Source organism: Acinonyx jubatus, chromosome B4, assembly GCF_027475565.1.
Source record: "Acinonyx jubatus isolate Ajub_Pintada_27869175 chromosome B4, VMU_Ajub_asm_v1.0, whole genome shotgun sequence".
Lineage (NCBI taxonomy): Eukaryota > Metazoa > Chordata > Mammalia > Carnivora > Felidae > Acinonyx > Acinonyx jubatus.
Window position 1 is genome coordinate 86,684,295 of NC_069387.1, and position 21,910 is coordinate 86,706,204.

At 44.4% G+C, this 21,910-nt stretch overlaps 1 protein-coding gene across 3 annotated transcripts in view; it reads right to left on the reverse strand.

Annotated features, from left to right (window-relative positions):
• PPM1H (protein phosphatase, Mg2+/Mn2+ dependent 1H) overlaps positions 1-21,910 on the reverse strand; it is a 259,467-nt gene that overhangs the window by 85,635 nt on the left and 151,922 nt on the right. For all 3 annotated transcript variants that reach the window (XM_027071352.2, XM_027071351.2, XM_027071354.2), the window contains exon 5: positions 630-714. In XM_027071352.2, coding sequence (XP_026927153.1) covers positions 630-714 — 85 coding nt within the window. The remainder of the gene's footprint in view (positions 1-629; positions 715-21,910) is intronic.

Genomic DNA, 21,910 nt, shown 5'->3' on the forward strand with positions numbered 1-21,910 from the left:
AGGATAGGGAATTAGGTCTGTTCTCTTTTCCAGAAAACTCAAATCTCTAGGTGAAGCAAAAATGCTCAAGATCTGAAAAACCCAAACACCTTCCTCTAGCCCACTCGTAATTTCACTCCGAAGAGGGAGATTTAAACTGGGAGCTTATTTTCAGGATAGAAACAGGCTTTCAGACGCCTGCATGCTTTCCCAAAGGGCCTCTGAGACTTCCTAACCGCGCGTCAAGTGGTGGGGTGTCAGCAGGATCAGGGGCTGCCCTCCTCCCCAGCACGGAGCCCCCATTTTGAGTTAAAGTGAGCAGCAGGCCAAGGAAGAAAGGTATCTGTGTGATTCAACACCCCATTTCGTATTGCACATCCCAAACCGTTAAACGAAACAGAGCACATCATGTCTTCCATTGGCTACAGATGGGAGAGAAACAGCCACAATAATAAATTCACGGAGGTGGAGTGTGTCGTCACACGTGTTGCCAGGATGTGTGATCGGAAGGTGCGTGGGGGGGAGTTAATACCATATGTCACCTGACTCTCGTGGGCCTGCTCCCATGTCAACAGCATCATGTTCCCCCACCACAGCGCCGACACCATCCCTGATGCCACGGCGCTCCGCCAAACCTACATGACTCTTACCAGGTACTGGAGTCGCTGGCGCTCAGTCTCAGGGGTAAACTCTGAAGACATGGGGATGATTTCTCCATTTCTGATGATTATGGCCCTAAAATGGTTAAGAGAAATACGCATTGTCAGTAGCCAATCTCGTAAGTACCTCAATTTTATAACTCTGGAGCTTGGTTTCGAAGACCGAGGAAATGCCCAAGGGACACTTTTTCTAACAAGCTGCATGGCAACATTCTCTTTTCGAGAAAACTCAAATCTCTAGGAGTGGCAGAAATGCTCAACTCTGGATCCCTCACCAAAGTAAACATATGGCTACGTTTACTTTCTCTGCTGGCTGGAACCATGTCTTAACGCCCAGCACCAACCTTCCTACTTGGCACATGGTACACACACTCAGTGAACAAGTAGATGAAATGAATGATGTAAATTGACGCTTCCTCTAGACCAGTGCTCTCCAATAGAACTTTCTGTGACAATGGATATATTTTAATCTGTGCACTCCAACATGGCAGCCACTACCCACATCGGGGCAATGAGCATCTAAATTACATTTAGTTTTACCTAATTTTTAATTAACTTATCTTTAAGTTCAGGTAGTCACAAAGTGGCTAGTGTTTCATGGAGTAGATAGTACAGCTCCAGGTCTGTGTTACGCCAAGTGTCGGTGGGCCGGTAGCACGGGCCTCACCGGGGAGCTTATTAGAAATGCAGACTCCCAGGTTCCACCCCAGACTTGCTGTATCAGAATCTTCATTGTGATTCATAGGCACATTAAAATCTGAGAACACCTGACTGAGACTCATGAGTTTCTAGGTAGTATCCTGGATCCAGGAAAAAACACTCATCTCATCCTGAAGCCTAGGAAATTCACATGCTTCCAAAAATTTGCCCCAAGAGCTACTGCTGACTCAAGAATGTGAGAGAACAGACATCCCTAAGGGAGCTATCTACGGAAGAGGCTATAGCATGGATAACCATGGAGCAACCTTTCCTAGGCCTATTCCAGATGGAGCTTCCTGTTCCTAGATCTTATTCCAAAGTGGTTCCGAACAGCCACTTTCTAGCGATCAATTGGTTGAAGTGGCTTGGGAATTGCATTCGATATGAACTCAACAGCTCCAACAGCTCCAAGTACCAGGGAGCCGGAGACTTGGAGACTGAACACACTTCTCTGTAAAGAGCCACAAGCATGGGAAGTGCCTTCGATGAGCTCAACTCTGGGTGGATGCCTCATGGACTCTAGGGTCAGCTGCACTCTTTGTGCCAAGAGGCCCCAGGCACCCCTCCCTCCCACCATAAACATAGTCTCCAAGGGCACCCAGGTGGCTCAGTTGGTTAAGCATCTTACTTTGGCTCAGGTCATGATCTCACGGTTCATGAGTTCAAGCCCTGCAATTGGGCTCTGTGCCCTCCTCTCTCTGTCCCTCCCCTGCTTGCACTCTCTATCAAAAATAAACACTAAAATATATATACACACACACACACACACACACACACACACACACACACACACACACACAAAAGTTAGTCTCCAACACTGAAGCGATCCCAGTAAATGGCTGCAGCTCTCCCCCAACCCCTCACCCACCTGTGCCCAGTTGTTGCTGTCATGGAGACTGGGAGGGCAGGTAAGGGAGAGGGTGATAACAAAAATCATGGGGGCTTTAGAGGATTAACGGGTCTAAAACTAGTGGAAACTATGAGAAGATGGAAAATGTTAGGGGAGCTGACTGGGAAGAAGATGTAATATTTGTATCATCACTTCCTTTATTATGATGCCAAAAATAGGAAAAATTAAAAGTTCCTTCTTTTAAATCTGTTGTCACTTGTAAAATGCAATTCTCCCCTCCCAAGAAAGGTGATATCCAGCATTCACAAATAAGTGTGTTTATTCAAATGGTCTTTGTCCTAATGTATCAGTTAAGACTAACTTCCAGAATAAGGGAATGAGGGTTTTGAATGAGGATGGAGAGATCTGGCGAGCTTGAAAGGAAGGTCTAGTTTAGGGCCTAATCTCACACTAGTAAGAAGGACCCTGAGATCTGGGGTGATGAGAGCGAAAGTCATTAGCTAATAAATTCCAAAGGCAAACTTCCATTTCAAAATTTTGCTTAAAGCTAGTCTTAACTCTTTCTCTTCCCTTTTTCTACATGGTCCCTGAATTCCAGCTTCCAGGCTCTGACTAGGAAAGTTGGCTATCTGGGAGGGATGTAAAAGATAATGAGTAAAAGGGGGGCACCTGGTGGCTCAGTCAGTTAAGCCTCTGACTCTTGATTTTGGCTGAGGTCATGATCTATCTCATGGTTTGTGAGATTGAGCCCCGCATTAGGTTCTGTGTGGACAGTGGGGAGTCTGCTTGGGACTCTCCCTCTCTCTCTCTCTGGTCCTCCTTGACTCATGCACTTTCTCTCTCAAAATAAATAAATAAATAACTTAAAAAGAGAGAGAGAGAGAGTAAATTACACTTGGGTGGATGAAAAAACTATCCATAGCAAAGGCCTCAAAATTTTTCTTGGTAACAACATTATTATCTGTAATTGTCTAATTGTATAGAGTCTGAACCATCAAGAATCCATATGCCTTTTCACTGGTTATTACAAAAAGACAATGGATGTAAAAGGATGTCATTCTGGCTGAGTCACCACTAAAAAAGTGACTTGAAAGATTAAGGCAAACTAGGCAGGACCCTTGGGCTTAGTGGGCAGGGAAAGAGAACACAGCAAAGGCACCGGCCACCACTATGTTTACTCTATTTTTTTAATTTCAAATTCACACAAAGGGAGGATGAGCATTCAATTCCAATGTTCACGGCTGAACAATGTTCATTCCAATGTTAGCTCACCCTAGCTAATTACTTTCTTAAATAGATCTTTATATCCAAATCCATCTACGTACAGAGCATTCTTCATTTCTGTTTGAACTACCAAGTTCTTCCTTCATGAGACACCCATGGATTAAAGATGACAGCATGTTTGGCAGTCAGACTTTCCAGTCCCTAAACTATGATGCCTCTTCCTATGCTTCCTGGCTTCCTTTTGATCTTTCTCTCTTTCATCCCTCTGATCTTGGGATCAATGTGTCAGAGTGCTGGTCTCCAATCTGGAGTAGGGCAGCGAGAGGGAATGGGTTTCAAAGGGAACAGAGTGCATGTGAAGGCTGACAAATCTTGCACTAAACAACCAATAAACTAGATTAATGCTTTAAAGCCACATTCTGTCATCAGAGGATCCTTGTATACTTTCTATCTTCTACTTCAGTATTTTATGAACTGTTTTTCCTAAGGAAAATTATTTAGAACAAACAGAAAAAAGCTGTGGCAATAATAAGAATCAAGGAGCATTAGGCATATGCCCTGGCCTTTCTTCTGGGCCCCCAGATCTGGACCTCTAGATTAGACTACGGTCAGATTTTGAATGACATTCCATTTACTTACTCAGAGATTGGCCAGAGATTAAGTGAGGAAGCTCCTAGGGGCTGGGGTAATTTAACCAACTGGCAACCACTTCCTACCTGGTATCCCCTTACCATAAGAGTTGGAGGGTGGGGGGTTCTAAGCATATTACCCAAAGTTAAGGGCAGCCTTTCATTCACAGAGACTGAAACTGAAATTTACATGCTTTCATTTCTTGTCCGTAGCATAGATGGAAATTACTTGTAACATGGTGAATGGTAAGGTCTAACGTGTTCTTCGGACCCAACTGCAAGGGGACGGGAGGAGAGGAGGTAAAGCAAAGACATTAATAGTTTTTTAAATGTTTTTGCACCCTCCGCAAACATAAGCCACAGGAGAGAATAAACGTAATTTATTGCTGGTGAGAATTTTGGGTTCAGAAAGCAATTTCTTGAAAACTTTGCTGCTTCCATCCTCTAATGTCACAGGTTGGAGTCCAAAAGACCTACCTTTTGTCCCCCAAGTTAGTCAAATTGTTAACTGATCAAGAGAAAAATAAGGGGTCAAATGAGGTGCTCATTTCAAAAATCCACTCAATTTTACAACTTTTCTTACAGGGATCACACCAACTCACGTTAAATCCCACCTCCAAGCAGGATTAACAATCTCCAGGGGCATTTGACAAACAAGCAAAGGGAAAAAAAATGGGTAAAAGATATGATGAAGCAACTGACAGAAGGGAAAATGCAAATGTTCAATAAACACGTGAAAAGATGCTCAATCTCACTCGTCCAGGAAAATGCAAATTAAAGTAAAAATAACATATAACTTTTGCTCATTGGATTGGCAAACGTTTGCTGAAAAATTAAGAATGTGTAATAGTTCAGGGCAAGAGGAAAAGGCCATTCTCATAATTAATGGGAATGTAAACTGCTATACCTTTTAAAACTATTATAATGATGTAGTCAATGGTTCAGTCATCCTACTTTGGGGACTATATTCTAAAAAAACAGAAGATTCTGTCCATAAGATACGTGGACAAAAATTCACACTTGACATTATTTGTTGTGGCAAAGACTGGAAATAGTCTCAATGTCTATCAAAAGGGGAAATACTGAAGAGTTTCATTTATAACCAGTAAGATATTACACAGTCATTAAAAAAATAAAAAAGTTCAGTATGTTTTGTGACCCGGAGGTAACCCTGATGTATTGTTAGGTGAGAAAATCAAGTTGCAGAGTAGTATGTGGTATAACCCCATTTTTGTAAAAACAAAACCTCCATACAGACACCCCACACATGAGGATTCTGATCCCAGGCCAAACCCGGTGAGCTCCTCTAGGCTCCGCTGTGGGCGATTACGAAGGGGGTACCAGGCAGGTACCACACTGGACCCGGTACACAGCCACGGCACTACAGTATCCACGGGAGCTGCAGGCAAGGGCTCTCCTCTCCACCCTCCCCACTGGCCACGTTTATGAGCAAATCCGCATTCCCAGCCTGGGCAGCTCGGCAGGAGGAGTCCTGGCCCCAGCACCTGTCTCCATTGTGAGTCGGTACTTTTCCACTCGGAATCCTTCCCCTTCTCCGTCCCCCACACCACGAACCCCTGGTTTAAAACGCAGAGGCCTTTTGTCCAGAGCTCCTCAGCAGTGAGAATATTCCCTCCTGTCTGTGCTCCATGTCAACTGACCCTCGCCTGCCCAGATGCCCTTCAGTGAGGAAAATGGAACACGGGGGAGCTGGCACTTTTCTTTTTCTTTGCCTCTTGCCTGTAGGATCACAGTAAGTGGATAAAGGTTGACTGCTGCCTTCAGTTTGGCTCATTGCCCTAATTGGACCACCTTGACAGCTGGCTGCTTGACAGTATAAAAGTACATTTGATTGAACAGGGAGAAAGGCACGTAAGTAGGAGCATTAATTTTTCTTCAATTATCTTTTTGTTATTTGACTGCTGCAGGAAATGTATGTTCCTTTTGTGAAGTTTAAAGAGGAATTTATTTGCCTAGATTTGGCCACATATTCACAGAAGTCCTGAAGTCCTACTAAATGCAGATTCGTTTTTGTACCACGACCAATCTTCGTGAACCCTGTGTGCCCCAAGCCCTAGTCCACAGAATCCCACCCGGTGACCCAATCACACATCAGAGGTCATTAGTTAGAGCTCAGGCATGAGTGCAGAAGCATCCTGTAGCTGTGTTGGGAGCCACTAACTGAGAAGCCAGTGGCTACACTGTGTTATGAAAAGTAAGAACTGGCTAAGCCCCCAAATGTCCTTATTATGTACATTGTTTTCAGAAGAAGATGACGGTCTGGAGAATCACAGGGCAAACGCAGGAAAACTTTTGTAGCACTCCCCTATTGTAACCCTGGGGAAACCTTACAAGCCCATGCTCAGACAGGCACATTCCAGAACAGATTACCTCTCAGCCCTTCTGCACCCCCCTTCAAGGTAAAACCTTTGGCCTTAAAACCAAAGAAAATCCCCAAATTCACAGTTAAATGATTTTGCAAAGAGGTGCCATAGCTGATGTGGTATAGAATTTTCAGCCTCAATAGAAGGCCTTGTCCAAGTGGCACAAAGAGAAAGAAAAAATGGATATAGACTTATACTTATCAATATAGACTATATGTATGTGTATACACGCACGTGCACACACACATATGTAAGCACGCACGCACACCTCTAAGTTTAACACTGGTACACTCTATAGAGCAGAAATGGAAAAGAAATACAAAATTGCCAGGCTGCTGCATTTAAAAAAGCAGGTGACGGTGTCCAGCAGCCTAGTTTCCTTGGAATAAGAGATATAAAAAGTGTTCCAAGCAAAACAAAAGTTAGGGATCAAGCTCACTCCTGAAGTCAGAATTGAAACGACGTTGCTTCATTTTACCACCCCTTGATTTCTTCTCTCTGAGGCATGGAAATCGTGGGCCAGCAAAGGAAGTGATTGGAAGCTCACGTCTGAAAGGGCGCTGACGGCCCAGAACTTCATTCCAGTCTCTCCTTGTTAAGAGGTCAGCCAGGCGTGCAGCATGGAACCCATTAAATACGTGTAAATGTAGGACACACAAATAGGCAGGAGGAAGGTCCTGCACGATCTACCCTTTCTAGGGGGTTGTAAGTTCTGACAGTTGACCCAGGAGGGGATAACGTGAAAGCGAAAGCACGAAACGACACACACCGTGGGGCGATGGCTAATTGCCGAACCCTCCCCCAGCTCAGAAAGCCCGTGGCATCGGAGAAGGGCATGGACACGCGCACCATCAGCGGTGGTGAGGCTGCGTGGCACGGCAGAAGTGGAAGTGGCCTGGGGATGAGCATTTGGAGGGGCCAGCCCCGCCTCGAGCTTGTCTTTAGCTCCAGGCCTCCGTGTCCCTGCCTTGAAAAAGAAGAGAGGGGCCCAGCTCATTTCCCAGGCACCTTTCAAGTCTAAATTTAAACGATTCTTTTTTTTTTTTTTTAAATTTTTTTTTCAACGTTTTATTTTTATTTTTGGGACAGAGAGAGACAGAGCATGAACGGGGGAGGGGCAGAGAGAGAGGGAGACACAGAATCTGAAACAGGCTCCAGGCTCTGAGCCATCAGCCTAGAATCTGACGCGGGGCTCGAACTCACGGACCGGGAGATCGTGACCTGGCTGAAGTCGGACGCTTAACCGACTGCGCCACCCAGGCGCCCCAAACGATTCTTAAAATAAGTCTGAGGTAGGTGGGGGAGAGAAAGAGGGACAACTGTTCCAGTTACTGCTTCTCTTCTCTTCAGGAGGGGGCCACCGCCACAATTTACATTCGAATAAATATAAACCAAGCCAGAAGTGCCGGGATGGGAAAAGTCACCCTTGGAGCAGCTCTTAAATCATAAAGGACAGGGAGCCCATTACTGGGCAAGCCCCCCAATGTCATTTCACTGTTGTTACCCGTCCCCTTGGAGCGCAGGGCTGCAAACAAAAGGCACCTTCGACACCGTTAAGAGTATTCATGGGATGCCCTGATTCCATTACACACTTTTTCAGCTGAAAGTGATTCGAAACGCAACATTAAACTGCACATTTCCAGAATGGAGGAGAAAATCGGACACAAGGTGACAAAGAGAAACCATTTGGAAAACCCTTTTTGACAGTGTATATCAATTCCCAAGTACAGGGAGGAGGCATCCATTTTGTCAAGAAGCATCAGACCTTGTGAGTTCTGTTCGGATGCAGGAGTGTCTCCTTCAAAAGTATCAGAAATGTGTCGATGGAAAAGAAAGCAGGGCAGCTGACGGAACAAGCTGGGGTTACCACCGGCAGAGGACAGGCAGGCTGTCGAGGCTAATTAGAAGTGTCAGGAAATAGCTGAAGGGAAAAAATAATCCCAGGAGCCTAGAATTAGTTTGGGTGTGTTTCTAGTCATTCCATTTTCAGAATGGATACTAAAGAAAAAGTTTGCAAACACGATGATTCATTTAACAGAACGTCAAGTACGCAGTTAAGTTTCTCAGCAAAAATAGTCACCAAAAATGGCCGGGAGAAAAAAATTCCCAATCTTTAAGTAGCAGCAAAAAATAAGGGACCATTCGTAGAGCAGTAACTGAATCAGATGTTCCTTGTTTTTCTCACAGCTAGCCCAGTCTGTATAATAATTTCTCAATGTCATAATCCTGCCACTTTCTACAAACATCTTGCTTTACCAGCAACCTTCATGAAACCCAATGCACAAGAACAACATTTTCCAGACAAAGTAAAAGCCTCATAGTCATTAAAGAAAACTTATTGAGGTGTTTATTATTTCTGAAAACAAACAAACAAACAAAAAAAGACCAGGGGTCCATCTATAAATTAACAGTGGGGTTCTTTGTTCTACTTAAAAAAAAAAAAAACAACCTATGATCCACATTCCATAAAATGCATCCTTTTAAAGTGTGCCATTCAGTGGTTTTGGGTACATTCACAAGGTTGTTCAACCATCACTACTACCTACTCCTGGAACATTCTCATCACATCAGAAAAAAAATCCTCACCCTACTGGTACCCATTAGCAGTCACAGCCCTCTCCTCCACATACTCTCAGGCCCTGGAAACCACCAATCTCCTTTGTTTCTATGGATTTGAGAATTCTGATATCATTTGCCAATGATATTGTATAAAGGAGATCGTGTAATATACAGCCTTTTGCCTGGTTTCTTTCACTTAACGCAATGTTTTCAAGGTTTACCCTTGTTATAGCATACATCAGTACTTTATCCTTCTTATGGCTAAATGAATATTCCACTGTATAGATATACTACATTTTGTTTATTCATTCATCAGTTGATGGGACATTTGAGTTGTTTCCACTCCTTGATTATTGTGATTAACACTGCTATGAACACTCATTTACAAGTTTTTGTGCAATTATGTTCTTAATTCTCTTGGCTACATGCCTGGGAGTAGAACTGCTGAGTAACATGGTAAGTCTATGTTTAATCTTTTGAGTAACCGCCACTTGGTTTCCCAAAGTGGCTGCGCCATTTTACATTGCCAATGGTGGGTTTTAAAATTCTCTCTTCAAGTACCGCAGAGTTCAAACTAAATTTATTTCTGAAAAATCCCACAGTCATTTCTCATTTTACACAGTTTTAAAGTACTCTGCTGGAAAGTTTTGCCTGTATGCTTGGATTTCAGTGCACACACTCAACACTCAATGGTTCATTTTCCATTTACCTCAGAGGATATATATTTATATATAAAACAAAACATATATTCTGTTCTTCTCAAGTGCAGGGTCAATACCTATAATCCACAGCAATGCATAGCCCCCCCAGCACAAATGTGAACAAACATTTCTCGAGCTCCAAAGCAAGCACATTTTTCTCCCCATAGCAAGTAGCCAGGCTGGGGGAGGCCACCAAAGACATTTATTTTTTTCTCTACTGTAGTCATTTTTGGAGTATGATGGATCCCCCCCCCCCACCCTTAACAAAATAATAAATAATGACTACAGTAGCTCACTGTTTGTGTGCCAAGGCAGGTAGGACACACGGGGTCTGGGAAGCCATCTCTTCTTTACTAATGCTCTGCATCAGTCACACCCAGGTTACAGTTGTGTCCAATTCCGACCTCTTCACTTTAAAAAGGCAATGCAATGGAGCAACGGAACAGAATCCCAGAAAGAGAAATAAAAACAGCTCATGGGGGTGGCAAATAGATGCTTTGAAGGAAATTAAAGCAACTGTGGCACTGTAGCCTGAAGGAAAGAATGAGAAACGATTTGATCATACTCTCCTTCACGCAATTTGAAATGGTTTTATTCAAAGAATGGTGGGTGACCAGTTCTTCACGCTCAGACTAAAGCGAACAAGAGGAAATTCTATTTAAATCAAATCAGTAAGATTCTATGGTTGCAAATGGGAGAATAGTTTTCAGATCTTCACATTATGGATTGATCGAAGCTCGTGGGTTTCTATCCCTGGAATTCAAAATGACATGAGGGGGGTTTGTCTATATTTGTCTGCCAAGAGTCTGGAGGCATCCTTCACTGTTTTTCTTTACGGTGCTAGAAATCAAGAACTACATCTACTCTGTGAGGGCAAAGTCAGATGCATGAACAATTCACTCTAGACTGTGTAAGAAGGTCTTGCAACCTATACAGTATAAGTGAACAGAGCATCCTCATGACCATGGCCCCTGTTCAAACTAAGCTGCATGACTTCACCTCATGGGGCAGGTGGGCTTACTTGTGGCCCATGGATAAGACAAGAGGCTAGATGCCTTCCCTGTAAGGTCTCTCTGGTCTACCTTCTCATAGTTACCCATGTCAGTTCCTCACACAACAAAGGCTTGGGAAGCCCATCTCTCATTTACTGAACATAACCATCAGGTGGGTTTGGGGAGCCAGTGGAAGTGTAGTGGAAAGCAATCAGGGCTTGGAGTCCAAAGTCTAGTTCAAGCTATGAACTCGCTATGCTAGGAAAATCAGCCACTCCGAGACTTGATTTTTCCCATGTGAAAAATGGGGCAGTACCACTTTCTTCAGATTAGATGAATTAAATAATGATGCTGATTGAATCATTAAAGGAAACTCACATATCCCAAAGTCAAATTAAAACAGTTACTTAGAATTTGTTATTTTGTACAATAACTCTCCATAATTGTGACCCTAAGGAACTGTATAAATGAAAAAATAAATTGTACTCAGTGGTCTCACTTAGGCTCTTGCAATAAAATGGTATGATTTCCCATGGGCATTTCCAGTCACATGTTCAGATATTCCATAGAATAATCCAGAATTCCATAGAAAAGAAGAGAGATTGACAGCATGGTATTGGTGCGTTCCTGTTTCTCTTGATCACTAGCTTTAAAACTCCACCCTCTTCATTAATATTAATGCCATAATCTCCTTAATATTCTTCTAAGCATATGTGTAATATAAGATTTTATCTTGACTAAGATATATAAAAGGTTCCCATGCCAAATTCCCTCTTCTTACAAAAATTCTTCTTAACCTATAATTTACCTGAGGCTACTACAACTGTGTAAATGGAAAATAAGAATCTGGACTATATCTGTGGGAATAGATAGAAGTCTTAGAAAATACATTAAAAATTTTTATTCTATCTGTATTTTTTATATGCACATAATTTTTTAAATATATTCTCCCAGGTAAAGGAAATGAAAGGTCTGGGAATCCACTGACATTCCCAAGTTGGTCACTGGAGGGTGACAATGTTATTAATGGCAGGGAGACAGAAGAGACGCCAATCTGGTGAAGATGATACTGCATTTTGATTCTGTAAGTTGAATTTGGGACATGTGCCTAATGTCCAAGTAGAAGGACTAGGGAGCACACAGCTGGAAATGTGGGTGTGCTGTTCCAGAATGAGGTCAGTGCTAGAAAAATAGACTTGAGAATAGTCAGGTTTACATGGTAGTCAAAACTAGGGAATTGAAACAAGTGTTCCAGGAAATGTATATAGAAAAGGTGGGTATAAATAGGAAGTGAGAATCTAGAAAGATGGGTCTAATGGGGCGCCTGGGTGGCTCAGTTGGTTAAGCGTCTCACTTCGGCTCAGGTCATGATCTCACAGCTCGTGATTTTGAGCCCCACGTCAGACTCTGTGCTGATGGCTCAGAGCCTGGAGCCTCGTTTGGATTCTGTGTCTCCTTCTTTCTCTGCTCCTCCCCCCACTCACGCTCTGTCTCTCTCTCAAAATAAATAAACACTAAAAAAATTAAGAAAGAAAGAAAGAAAGAAAGAGAAAGAAAGAAAGAAAGAAAGAAAGAAAGAAAGAAAGAAAGAAAGAAAGAAAGAAAGAAAGAAAGATGGGTATATTCTTTCATTTACCTGGTGAACTCTTCACAGTGTAAGTCAATAAATTGAAGTTGCCCTCTATAGTGTTCTCCACAGAATACTCTTCTGAGTGGTAATAGAAAACCACCCCCTCCTCCAAAAAAAAAAAAAAAATTCATGCTCAGAGAGTCTGGGAAACACTTTTCTCTGCCCCAGGGCTTTTCTGAGCCTTTAATATACTAATATGGGTTGTTGTTCTCCAAGAGTAGATATCTATCTGTACAATAGTCCCAAATGTGACTAGGAGAGGAACAGCTCTTAACATCTCCTCACTTTTCTATCAGGTATGGGTTAGACTCAGGGACAGATGCACTTGACTGAGCTGCAGCCTAGGGACACAGTAGGCTTCACTACTGGTGGCCTCACGTCCTACTCCCAGAAGGCTTGTCAGGTAAGAGTCCAGGGCTGCTCTCTCTGGGGAAAAAGCCACACCATGCATCTCTCTCTCTGACTGACTCCATTTTCTTTTCTGAGATGCGCTTCATTCACAGTCCTACAGGAGTAAAAGGGGTAGAGACTGGGGTGGAGGCTGCCTCTGAAGAGAGCTAAGCTCTCTCTCCCTCCCCACTCTTTGCCTTTCTCCATTCTGGCTCTTCTCTAAATAGTTTGCCAAGTGAGAAAACCCGGGGCGCATTCCTGCTACTCTGACTTCAACTGGTGGTTCTGACTGGAAGCTTGAGGGCTTTCTTGTTCTGGTTCTCATTTTATTTCTGTATTTGCTGTCTCTCTGGAATGACTTTCTCTCATCACCAGGATTAGGGGGAAAGAGGCACACAGGCTGTTCTGGTCCTAAGCCATGCACCTGACTCTAACTTAAACAAAAGAAAACTTCAACATGTTCCAGCAGGGCTCAGGAAGGGACTGCAGTGTGATCAAAGGCCAACATTGGTTACTTATAAAACGTGCTCCTCTATCCATAGATTTCTTTAGTCATCTTTTTTGAGAATAGTAAATCCAGACTAGATCCTGGTAATTAAGAGTTTCCAGGCCTTGGCCACGCAGCTTCTTATTCCTCCCCGGACCTTCCACAAAAACCAGATTGAACATTAACTCACCTCTGCAGAATGGTGTTGCCCCTGGCCAGCTTCCCAAATGGCTTTCATTGCACAGATAGGAAATCTCTCTGACATTTACAGGTGAAGACACATATTTTGGACTTTATGTTTTTGCCCTTTTGCAAACACTCAGACCTCAGTATGGAGTTAAGATCCCATTACTTCTGATGGGAAGCCCAAGGGTGGACAGTACAACCAACCTATCAAAAATGTTCACAAAACTAAAACCCATAATTGATTTACGCTTATGGAATGTGGTGAAGACAACAGAACTGGCCTGCTTTAGTTTTATTTGAAAAATAGACGTGACTAAGGAAGAGACTAATCGGCTGCCTGAGAGCAAAGGTGGGACGCTGACAGACAACAAAAGACATACTACGTTATTGTTATTTTATCTGTTAGACTGAGAAAGGGGAAACAGCCTTGAGTAAAACAAACAAACAAACAAACAAACAAACCAAAAAAACCCCATAAAAAACTAAAGCCCAAGATAGAGGAAACCATTTCGGAAGAGGGTTCTACTACAATAAATGGGATCAAGTCCTCTGGCTTCAACAGATTTACATCTCAGGGCCCTGAAATCCTCAAAAATGAAGCTGTCACAGTTCTGTCAGGGATTGGGGAGGAACTGCAGGGAAGACATGTGCCCGAAGATTAAAGACAGGAAGTCAGATCCGAGTTTCAATGAGACGATGGATTCGGTCAGCTGAGGAGGAGGGGCTTGGTATCAATCTGGAGTAAGATTTTAGAGCAGGCCAATAAAGAAAAGGCATGTGAGGACTAATAAAGGAAAGCCCTGGTCCTTGGCAGTCTGCCCAGATCCTCTCAGAGAGTAAAGCATGTCATTTCCAACTCCCCCCATCCCTTTTTTGGTCCAAGTAAAAGAAATAGTGCACGCAGAGTATCAATTTGGACTTCAGAAACCAACACAATCTTTCACTATCTTTTGATGGACAATGAAGAGTAGGAATTAATCTAAGTAAAAGTAAGCACGTGAAAAATGGTTGAAATGGCCGCAAATTGTAATGAGTTTCAGTCCATTAGACAGTCACTGTGACTGGGGGGGTGGGGGGGGAGGCGGTGGTCAGGAGAGTCAGAGTGGGCTTAAAGATGTGGTCTTTATAGGGCAAAGCTAACACCTCTACACTGCATGGATCAGTTCAGTTCTGAGTGGTGCCATGTGTGAAAAGGGAAAAAAATCACATGAACAGGGCCAGGGTCAGAAACCTGGATGATGAATGGTTCAAACCAGCTCTCTGAAGAATGTGTGAAGGAAACCGGGGGTGTTCATTCTGAACAAGATTTGTGGAGGACTACAATAGGTACCTCTTAATATCTGAAGGACCAACAAAATACGAGAGTAAATGATCATTCCTAGGCAGTAGGAATATGCCTTTCCTTTCTTAATCTTATTTATTTTTATTTCAAAAAACTGTACACAAGTAACATATGCTGCTTATGTAATAATAGAAAGTATTGTTTTTACAAAAGTTTCGTGAGGTAAACGTGCATATACATATACAAAATAGATGCCTGAAGGAGAAGGTTGTCATAACAAAGAGGAAGTCCAGGCCAGGGAGTGCAGAAATACTGCTGAGCTGGCAACACTGAAGGGTATTTATTGAGAAATAGAGAAAAAGTTGGGGGGGGGGGGCAGATGAGAAGAGTTTGTGCAACTGATTTTGAGAAGCTGACTGACAGAACTAGGGAAGAGATGATGGCACACGAAGAGCTGAAAAGCTAAAAAGCTGTGGAATAGTCTCTTCCAGGAACAGCAGCAAAGAGAGGGAGAGAAAAACCAGGAGTCCTAACCATGAGCCAGGTGGACCTAGTTAAGCTAACTGGAGAGGTAGCTGAGATGTCAGCAAAGGTTTAGCCAAAGCCAAAGAGTATCTCCAAGGGGTCAAAGAAGAAAAATCTCTTCTTCTAGACTTCACAAGGAGCACTGGATGCTGCGATTGGTGCAGCTGGAAAATGAGGTTGGGGAGAGGGTGGGCGACCAGAAAAAGCACTGCCAGCAGTAGTGAGGCCCAGAAGAGAGACCACTGGCCTGACGGCAGCCAATGGGCACTGTTTGTGTCCGTAGGCAACTGAGTCATTCCAACCATGTGGGGTGTGTCAGCCGTAACGCCTACTACTATCCCCGCTCTCCCTTGCACTCTGCTAAGATTCAGTTATGAATCTGAATTATCGGAGTATGGATGGTAAAGGAAAAGAGGAAGAAGATCACCAACAAAATAAGGAGTGTAATTTTCAATGGATAAATCATTTCCTGTTTTCATTAACAGGAAAGTTAATGCCAAAAGTAGAAACTCACTTAGCTTCCGTGGAAGAGTGGGAGTGCCATTTGAATTTTTGACACAAGAACGTACAGGAAATACTTATACTATGGGCTAGTACAGTTGAACAAATAAAAATATTCACGTAAGTAAAAAAAAAATCTTAAGTTCTACACAAACTACTTACTTAGGGTTTGTTACTTCTTCCTCCGAACTGTGAGAGAAAAATACACCAGTTCACTCCCATAGATCTCACAGGAAGGAAAAAAAAAAAAAAAAAGCTGAGGAAGAGGTAAATTCACTGGAAGAAAAACACACTTGAGTAAATCCACCAGAAATGTGTCATCATAGATACACATTTTCAAATGTTCTTCTCGGGGCAAGGTTCAAGTTGTAAGCTTGTTCTTATAATAACCCTGTTGGAGAGCCACTTCCTACGACAAGACCGCTCTACAAGACACTCAGGAGAAACACAATCCATCAAATCCCATGTTTCTGTGTCCCAATTTCTATGGCCCTATTCAGCTTTACATTTTGATTGTCTGGCATCAGTCAGCAAGTCCCACACTCCACAGAACAAGAGGCTCTTGGAGCACAATCGCCTTGGTCCCATTGGCTGGTCCCATTCACAACCACCTCTCAAAGAAGAAACACAGATGGAAGCTTTCCCCAAGCAAACCTTTACAGCCTCAGCATGGTGCAATTTAAGAGTGAGGTTCAGAAGCAATAAGAGAGAGCACTAATAGAGCCATTTGTTATCATTCGAAACGTGAGTTTGCTATTCAAAAGGCTAACTGTGGTGGGTGAAGCTGAGTGCTTAAAACTGGCCTGGAATCCTAAAGTAACATATCCTAATTACAATCACATTCCTTCAGTCACAGATGAAAAAGTTCACACTTTCTCATGTTTGGCTGGGATCACTTAGCGTCGTCCGTTGTAGTCGTGAGAGCTCTTTCATGAGAATCAACATCTTCGTTTGGTTTCCACATGAATAACCCTCGGAAGCTACAAAGTCTTTGAAGAGCATCTATTTTTGCCTTGAGGTCTGGTGGCATCAGAGTTCACATGAACCTCACAGATGAAAGCTATCTGAGCGTGATTTCATCTGTGCCTACAGCGTTCTCACCAAAGGGAGGTCTCTGCCTGTGTGGAGTTTCTGTAGCTATACGGCTGATGTGTTTATTTGTAGTTAAAACTGTTTTCACCAGTTTCCAAGGAGTAAGGAATTTAAAGATGATCTACGATGCATGTTCATCAGAGAATGAATATGGGAGAAGTCACTGGGACAGTTAACCCAAACACAGCTTTTGACCGCATCCGTGTTTTCTCCACGTCAGCAGCGGGTCATAAGCTTTGCCAAAGCTTAGAATTTATCTTTCTGCATACGCAACTGCAATCTTTCTTCTCTCGCTGGCTACATTTTATTTATACCTTTAAACTGTGGATGGGACGTCTCCACAAACTGGATGGCTCAGTCCGTTAAGCATCCGACTTCGGCTCAGGTCATGATCTTGTGTTCTATGAGTTCGAGCCCCGCGTCGGGCTCTGTGCTGACAGCTCGGACCCTGGAGCCTGCTTCAGATTCTGGGTCTCCCTCTCTCTCTGCCCCTCCCCTGCTTACACTCTCTCTCAAAAATAAACAAACATTAAAAAGATTTTTTTTTAAACTGTGGAGAAAAGAAAAGGGTGTGTGACCCACGAGAAGTCACAAACTATCTGGCAGCAAAGTGGGTTTCTCTTCTCCATGAAGGGTTACAGTGGCCAGACCACTTCCCAGAATGACTAAAAAAATTATTTGTCCTGTAAACGGTGCTAAATGGCCAAATGACCTCGAGTCATTCTGAGGGGTAAGCACGGAGTCTCGGGTTGAAGATTAGGCTCTAAGCACATGCCAGCTGGACTCTGCTATACAAAACCCTTAAGCATCACTGCAAGGTGTACCATAGCAATAAACACTCGAGCACCCACCACGGGCTGAGCACTGAACCCACGTGGGGTAAGCGCTCGCGTGTGGGCCCGGATTTCAGACCATCTGCTTCATGAGCAGTGGACTTCTCTTCAGCTCCGAGTCTAACTGTTCGCTACTTGACAAAGCAGGCGGAAGTACGACGTCAACTGCTACAATCTCTTGGGAGTCCCCAGCTCATTGCCTCCTTGGCTGCTCTCTCAGAGGATAATTAGAAAGAACCCTTGTCAAATACAGAAAGTTGAATCACTAATGCGATGCTAAAACTTACTGCAGATCATTCAACATTTACTAGAAGTGCATAATGCAGAGATGCAGTAAATGACATTTCTTCACAGAAATTTTTGAGCTTAGGGGCACCTGAGTGGCTTAGTCAGTTAAGCATCCGACTTCAGGTCAGGTCTTGATCTCGCTCTTCGTGGGTTTGAGCCCTGCACTGGGCTCCACACTGGGATTCTCTCTCTCTCTTTCTGCCCCCTGCCACTCTCTTGCTCTCTCTCAAAATAAATAAATAAACAAAAAAAATTTTTTTTTGAGCTTAAAAATCCTATTAGTTTGATGGTTTCATTTTCGGGATGAAGAGACCAAGATCTATGGAGGTTAGGGGTTTGGCCAGTCTGAAACCCGTCTTATCTTCCACCTCAGGGTCCACCCTATGCTATGTTTTGCCCTCCTCTGGGGGACCATTACTTCCCACCTAAACTCCTGGTTGTTTCTGAAACATTTAGGGACACTCACAGATGCATTCTGCCACCCTCTAACAAATGCCAGGATTCTTTCCAGTCCTGAATTCCTGCCTTACTCCAGCCGCGACCTTTTCTTTGCCTGCACTGGCTTTCTTCCCCATGCCAGTGATGACCACCCTCCCTCTTCTCTCCTTTGTAAAATCCAGTAATATTAAAAATGTTGAACTGTGGTGAATTTCCCTCCAGACAATTACCAGGGACAAAAATAGTGAAATGAGAGCAAACGAGAGTGACCCAGAAGAAAAGACAGAGTGTGCACCCAGAGACATCACTTACTCCGGAGCCAGTATGTTGAGAGGTACTGTCTGGGGACACACAAGTCCCCTGGCTTATGTCCTACATTGCCGGGAGGGGAAACCATGCTCTGGAAATCTAGGTATGCCCTAAATTAGCGAGAAGAGACCATGGCTGCAAATGCTTGACAGAGCTGAACCACCAACGTGAAGCAAATCTGCCTCAACTTAGGTAATAGCTGTACTCGCCAACAACACTCTCAACACACAGAAGGCTCAGCCTCTAAAGGAGCTTGAAATTTTAAGCCGTAAAAAATTGACTGAAAATAAACCCATCTGACCTTGAGCATAATGGAAGCCCCAGTAACACCACACTTTCACTGATAAAATTAGAACTTCTAAGACTTCTCCTCTCCCTTGTTTTCTTTCTTTCTTTCAACAAATACTCCCTGAGTGCCTCCCCTATGCCCAGCACAGGGAACAGGGAACCTGAGAGAACAATCTGCTGCCTGGGAAGGGCAGTGGTCTGTGTGGGAAAGGGGGCGGCGCACCAGAGGGAGAGGCCGGGGGTGGGGGTAGAGGGTATACAGTGGGGCTGGAGGGACTGGTGGTGGAGAGCCACATGGAAAGCCAAGGGTGAGCAGGGTGGGGTGCAGCGCAGGCTGAAGCAACTGTGTGCACTAGACCTCCAGGGTGGGCGTGCACCGGGCACACGTGAGGGGCTGGACCCGGGGGGAGGAGTGTGTGAACTGGGCATGCATGAGGAGCTGGACCCGAGGCGGGCTGTGCACTGGGCATGCAGGAGGCTGGACCTAGAGCGGGCGTGCACTGGGCACACATGAGAAGCTGGACCCGGGGGCAGTGAAAACGACCAGATGGGCTTTGAGCAGAGGATGTATCTTCTATAAAGTAGATCATGCTTGTTGTCTGAGGAAAGTGGATCGGTGTGGGACAGACTCAAAGAGGGAAACAACAGCCTGTCGTGAAGTTTAAGTGTGAGATATACTGGTCCTGACTGAGGGTTGGGTAATGGAAATCACGAGAAACGATGTATTCATGAGGTAATCTGGAATCAGAACTGACAGAACTCGGGTTAGGCTGGATGGGGAGCCAGGGCAGTGGGGCCGAGGCCATGTTTATCAGGTGTCTCCATGTGCCAGGGACCGTTTCCCCACAATTAACCATCTCCTTCATATCCCAGGTCCCTGTGCACCCACCATGTAGTATCGTCCCCAGACTAGGTGCATCTGCTTGCCTAGGCTCCTTTAAAGAACACTTTAAAGTCCACAATGGCATCAATGCTGTCATGGTCTTTTCAAACAACAATGCTATTTATAAGCAATTTCTTGGAGAGCCTAAGCAGAGTTGAGCCTGCTTCTGGAAGAGCTCTGAGCGGATACAAAGCTAAGATTTCATTCCTGCCACAGATGAGCTCTAGCCTATTAGGAGAGGGCGGAAGAGATGCTCAATTATGCTGCAGTGTGAAAACAACAGAGAAGGGGGCTGCCTGGATCTCTGGCACACAGAAAAGCACCAGGAAACAGGTCTCTGCCTGGGAGAGGACAGGGGAAGCAGGGAAGACACCAAGGAAGCAGTGATACCTAACTTGAGTCTTCTAGAAGACATCCCAGGGTGATGCTGGACAGACAAGGTGGGAGGCAGTAGCATGTTTTAAAAACAAGAGGAAGAGGACGGTTTAGATCTGGGCGGGGGGTGCATAATTACATGGTCTGGCATTGCCAGGGCTTGTGATAGAAGTGGCAGGAGACAAAGGTAAAGGCAGGCTGACAAAGAAGGCTGGAATCCGGACTCGTTTCTGCAGATAGAAAGTCCCTGAAGGGCTTTAAACAGGGAAGTGGTGTGGCCACCCACATATTAGTCGTCTTGGGAAGTGACTGGCTGGGTACAGCGGAGTGGCGATCCCCATAAGGAACCCTCGTGAGGCTCCCTTACTGAGCCTACCAGAGATGCTGCGGGCTACTGACAGGATTTGCTGATACACAGGAGGGGAGAAGGGAAAGAGAAAGCGTGGTCACCATATTCGAGGTTTCTTGTTTAAGTAATCGGGTGCTGCAGCGGCACCCCAAAATTGGGGACCCAGAGAAAGGCACCATTTGGGAAAATTCCTTTAATTTGGGGCACATTAAGCATGAACACGTTTGCAGGACATCTTATTTATTTAGACCTTACCTTGTCCTAGAAAGGATTTAAAGAGAGGTTACACACACAGACACAAGATGAAATAAAAAATAGATATATGTGAAAAATGAAACTAGGGGAGATCAGAGGAAGCTAGGAATTAAGTTAATAGAAAACACACGTGCTGGAAGGCTCTTGGCATTAGTTGTCACAAACGCTTCCTAACAGCAGCACCAAAACCAGCCCAGTCAGTTGACTCATCTCAGGGTCCAAAATGAAAAAAACATCCCTCCTAACCCCCGGCCCTTCCCTAAAATGCGCAGGAAAGTCCTCTGTGGTACCTAGGAAAGAGGACTCTGTGATGAAACAAACAGCAGGTTCTTCAGCAGGATCCCTACCAGTACATACAGCAACCCGTTTCACCCGGTGCTGTTTTCCTCAACCTTCTGCAAGGGAGGCGCATATATGGCATTAGGACTGCAGGTCAGAAAACCAGGGGAGTCACAAGGATGAGGTCAGCCCTAATCCAGGGATAGACCTGGGAATTTCTTAGAGGGATGTCAGAACTAGAAATCCTCCCTATGTACTATTTCTCACAACAGAATCTCTCAAAACACTGAAAGGCAGCATGTTCCTGGTCATGCTGTCCGACAAATACCTGGATAGCCGTTACCCTATGTGCCAAGGCACGGGCCTGGAGAGCAGGTTCGACTCAGGGATACGGCGAAGAGGCACATCAAAGTGTGAGCAAAGTCAGAAGGCTGACCCTGCCATGTGCCTGCACGGAAGAGCCCTGGCATTCTGCAGAGAGGTGGGACGTGGAGGTGACCAGAGGGAGGCGGTCATGAGATGTGGAAAGCAGTCCAGTTTGGGCAGCATCAGGACACAAGTGGTAGATGAAGGTGCATGAGGTGGCTGAGGGTGGGGTGTAGAGCCACTGGCCCCGGGATGGGCTGCATTTTAGGGGCAGGAGACAGAGAGTAAAATCCTTGAGGCCACCAAAGAGATGGCTTCCAGAAGGGACAGATTATGCGTTTACGGCAGCTGCCTTCAGTCCCTTCTGGACGTAGGTGTCTCAGCTAAGGTATTACTACCTGCTGTAACAGATAAACCCTACAAATCCCAGTGGCTTAACATGATACGTTTATGTCACATATGAAACATCAAGTCCACT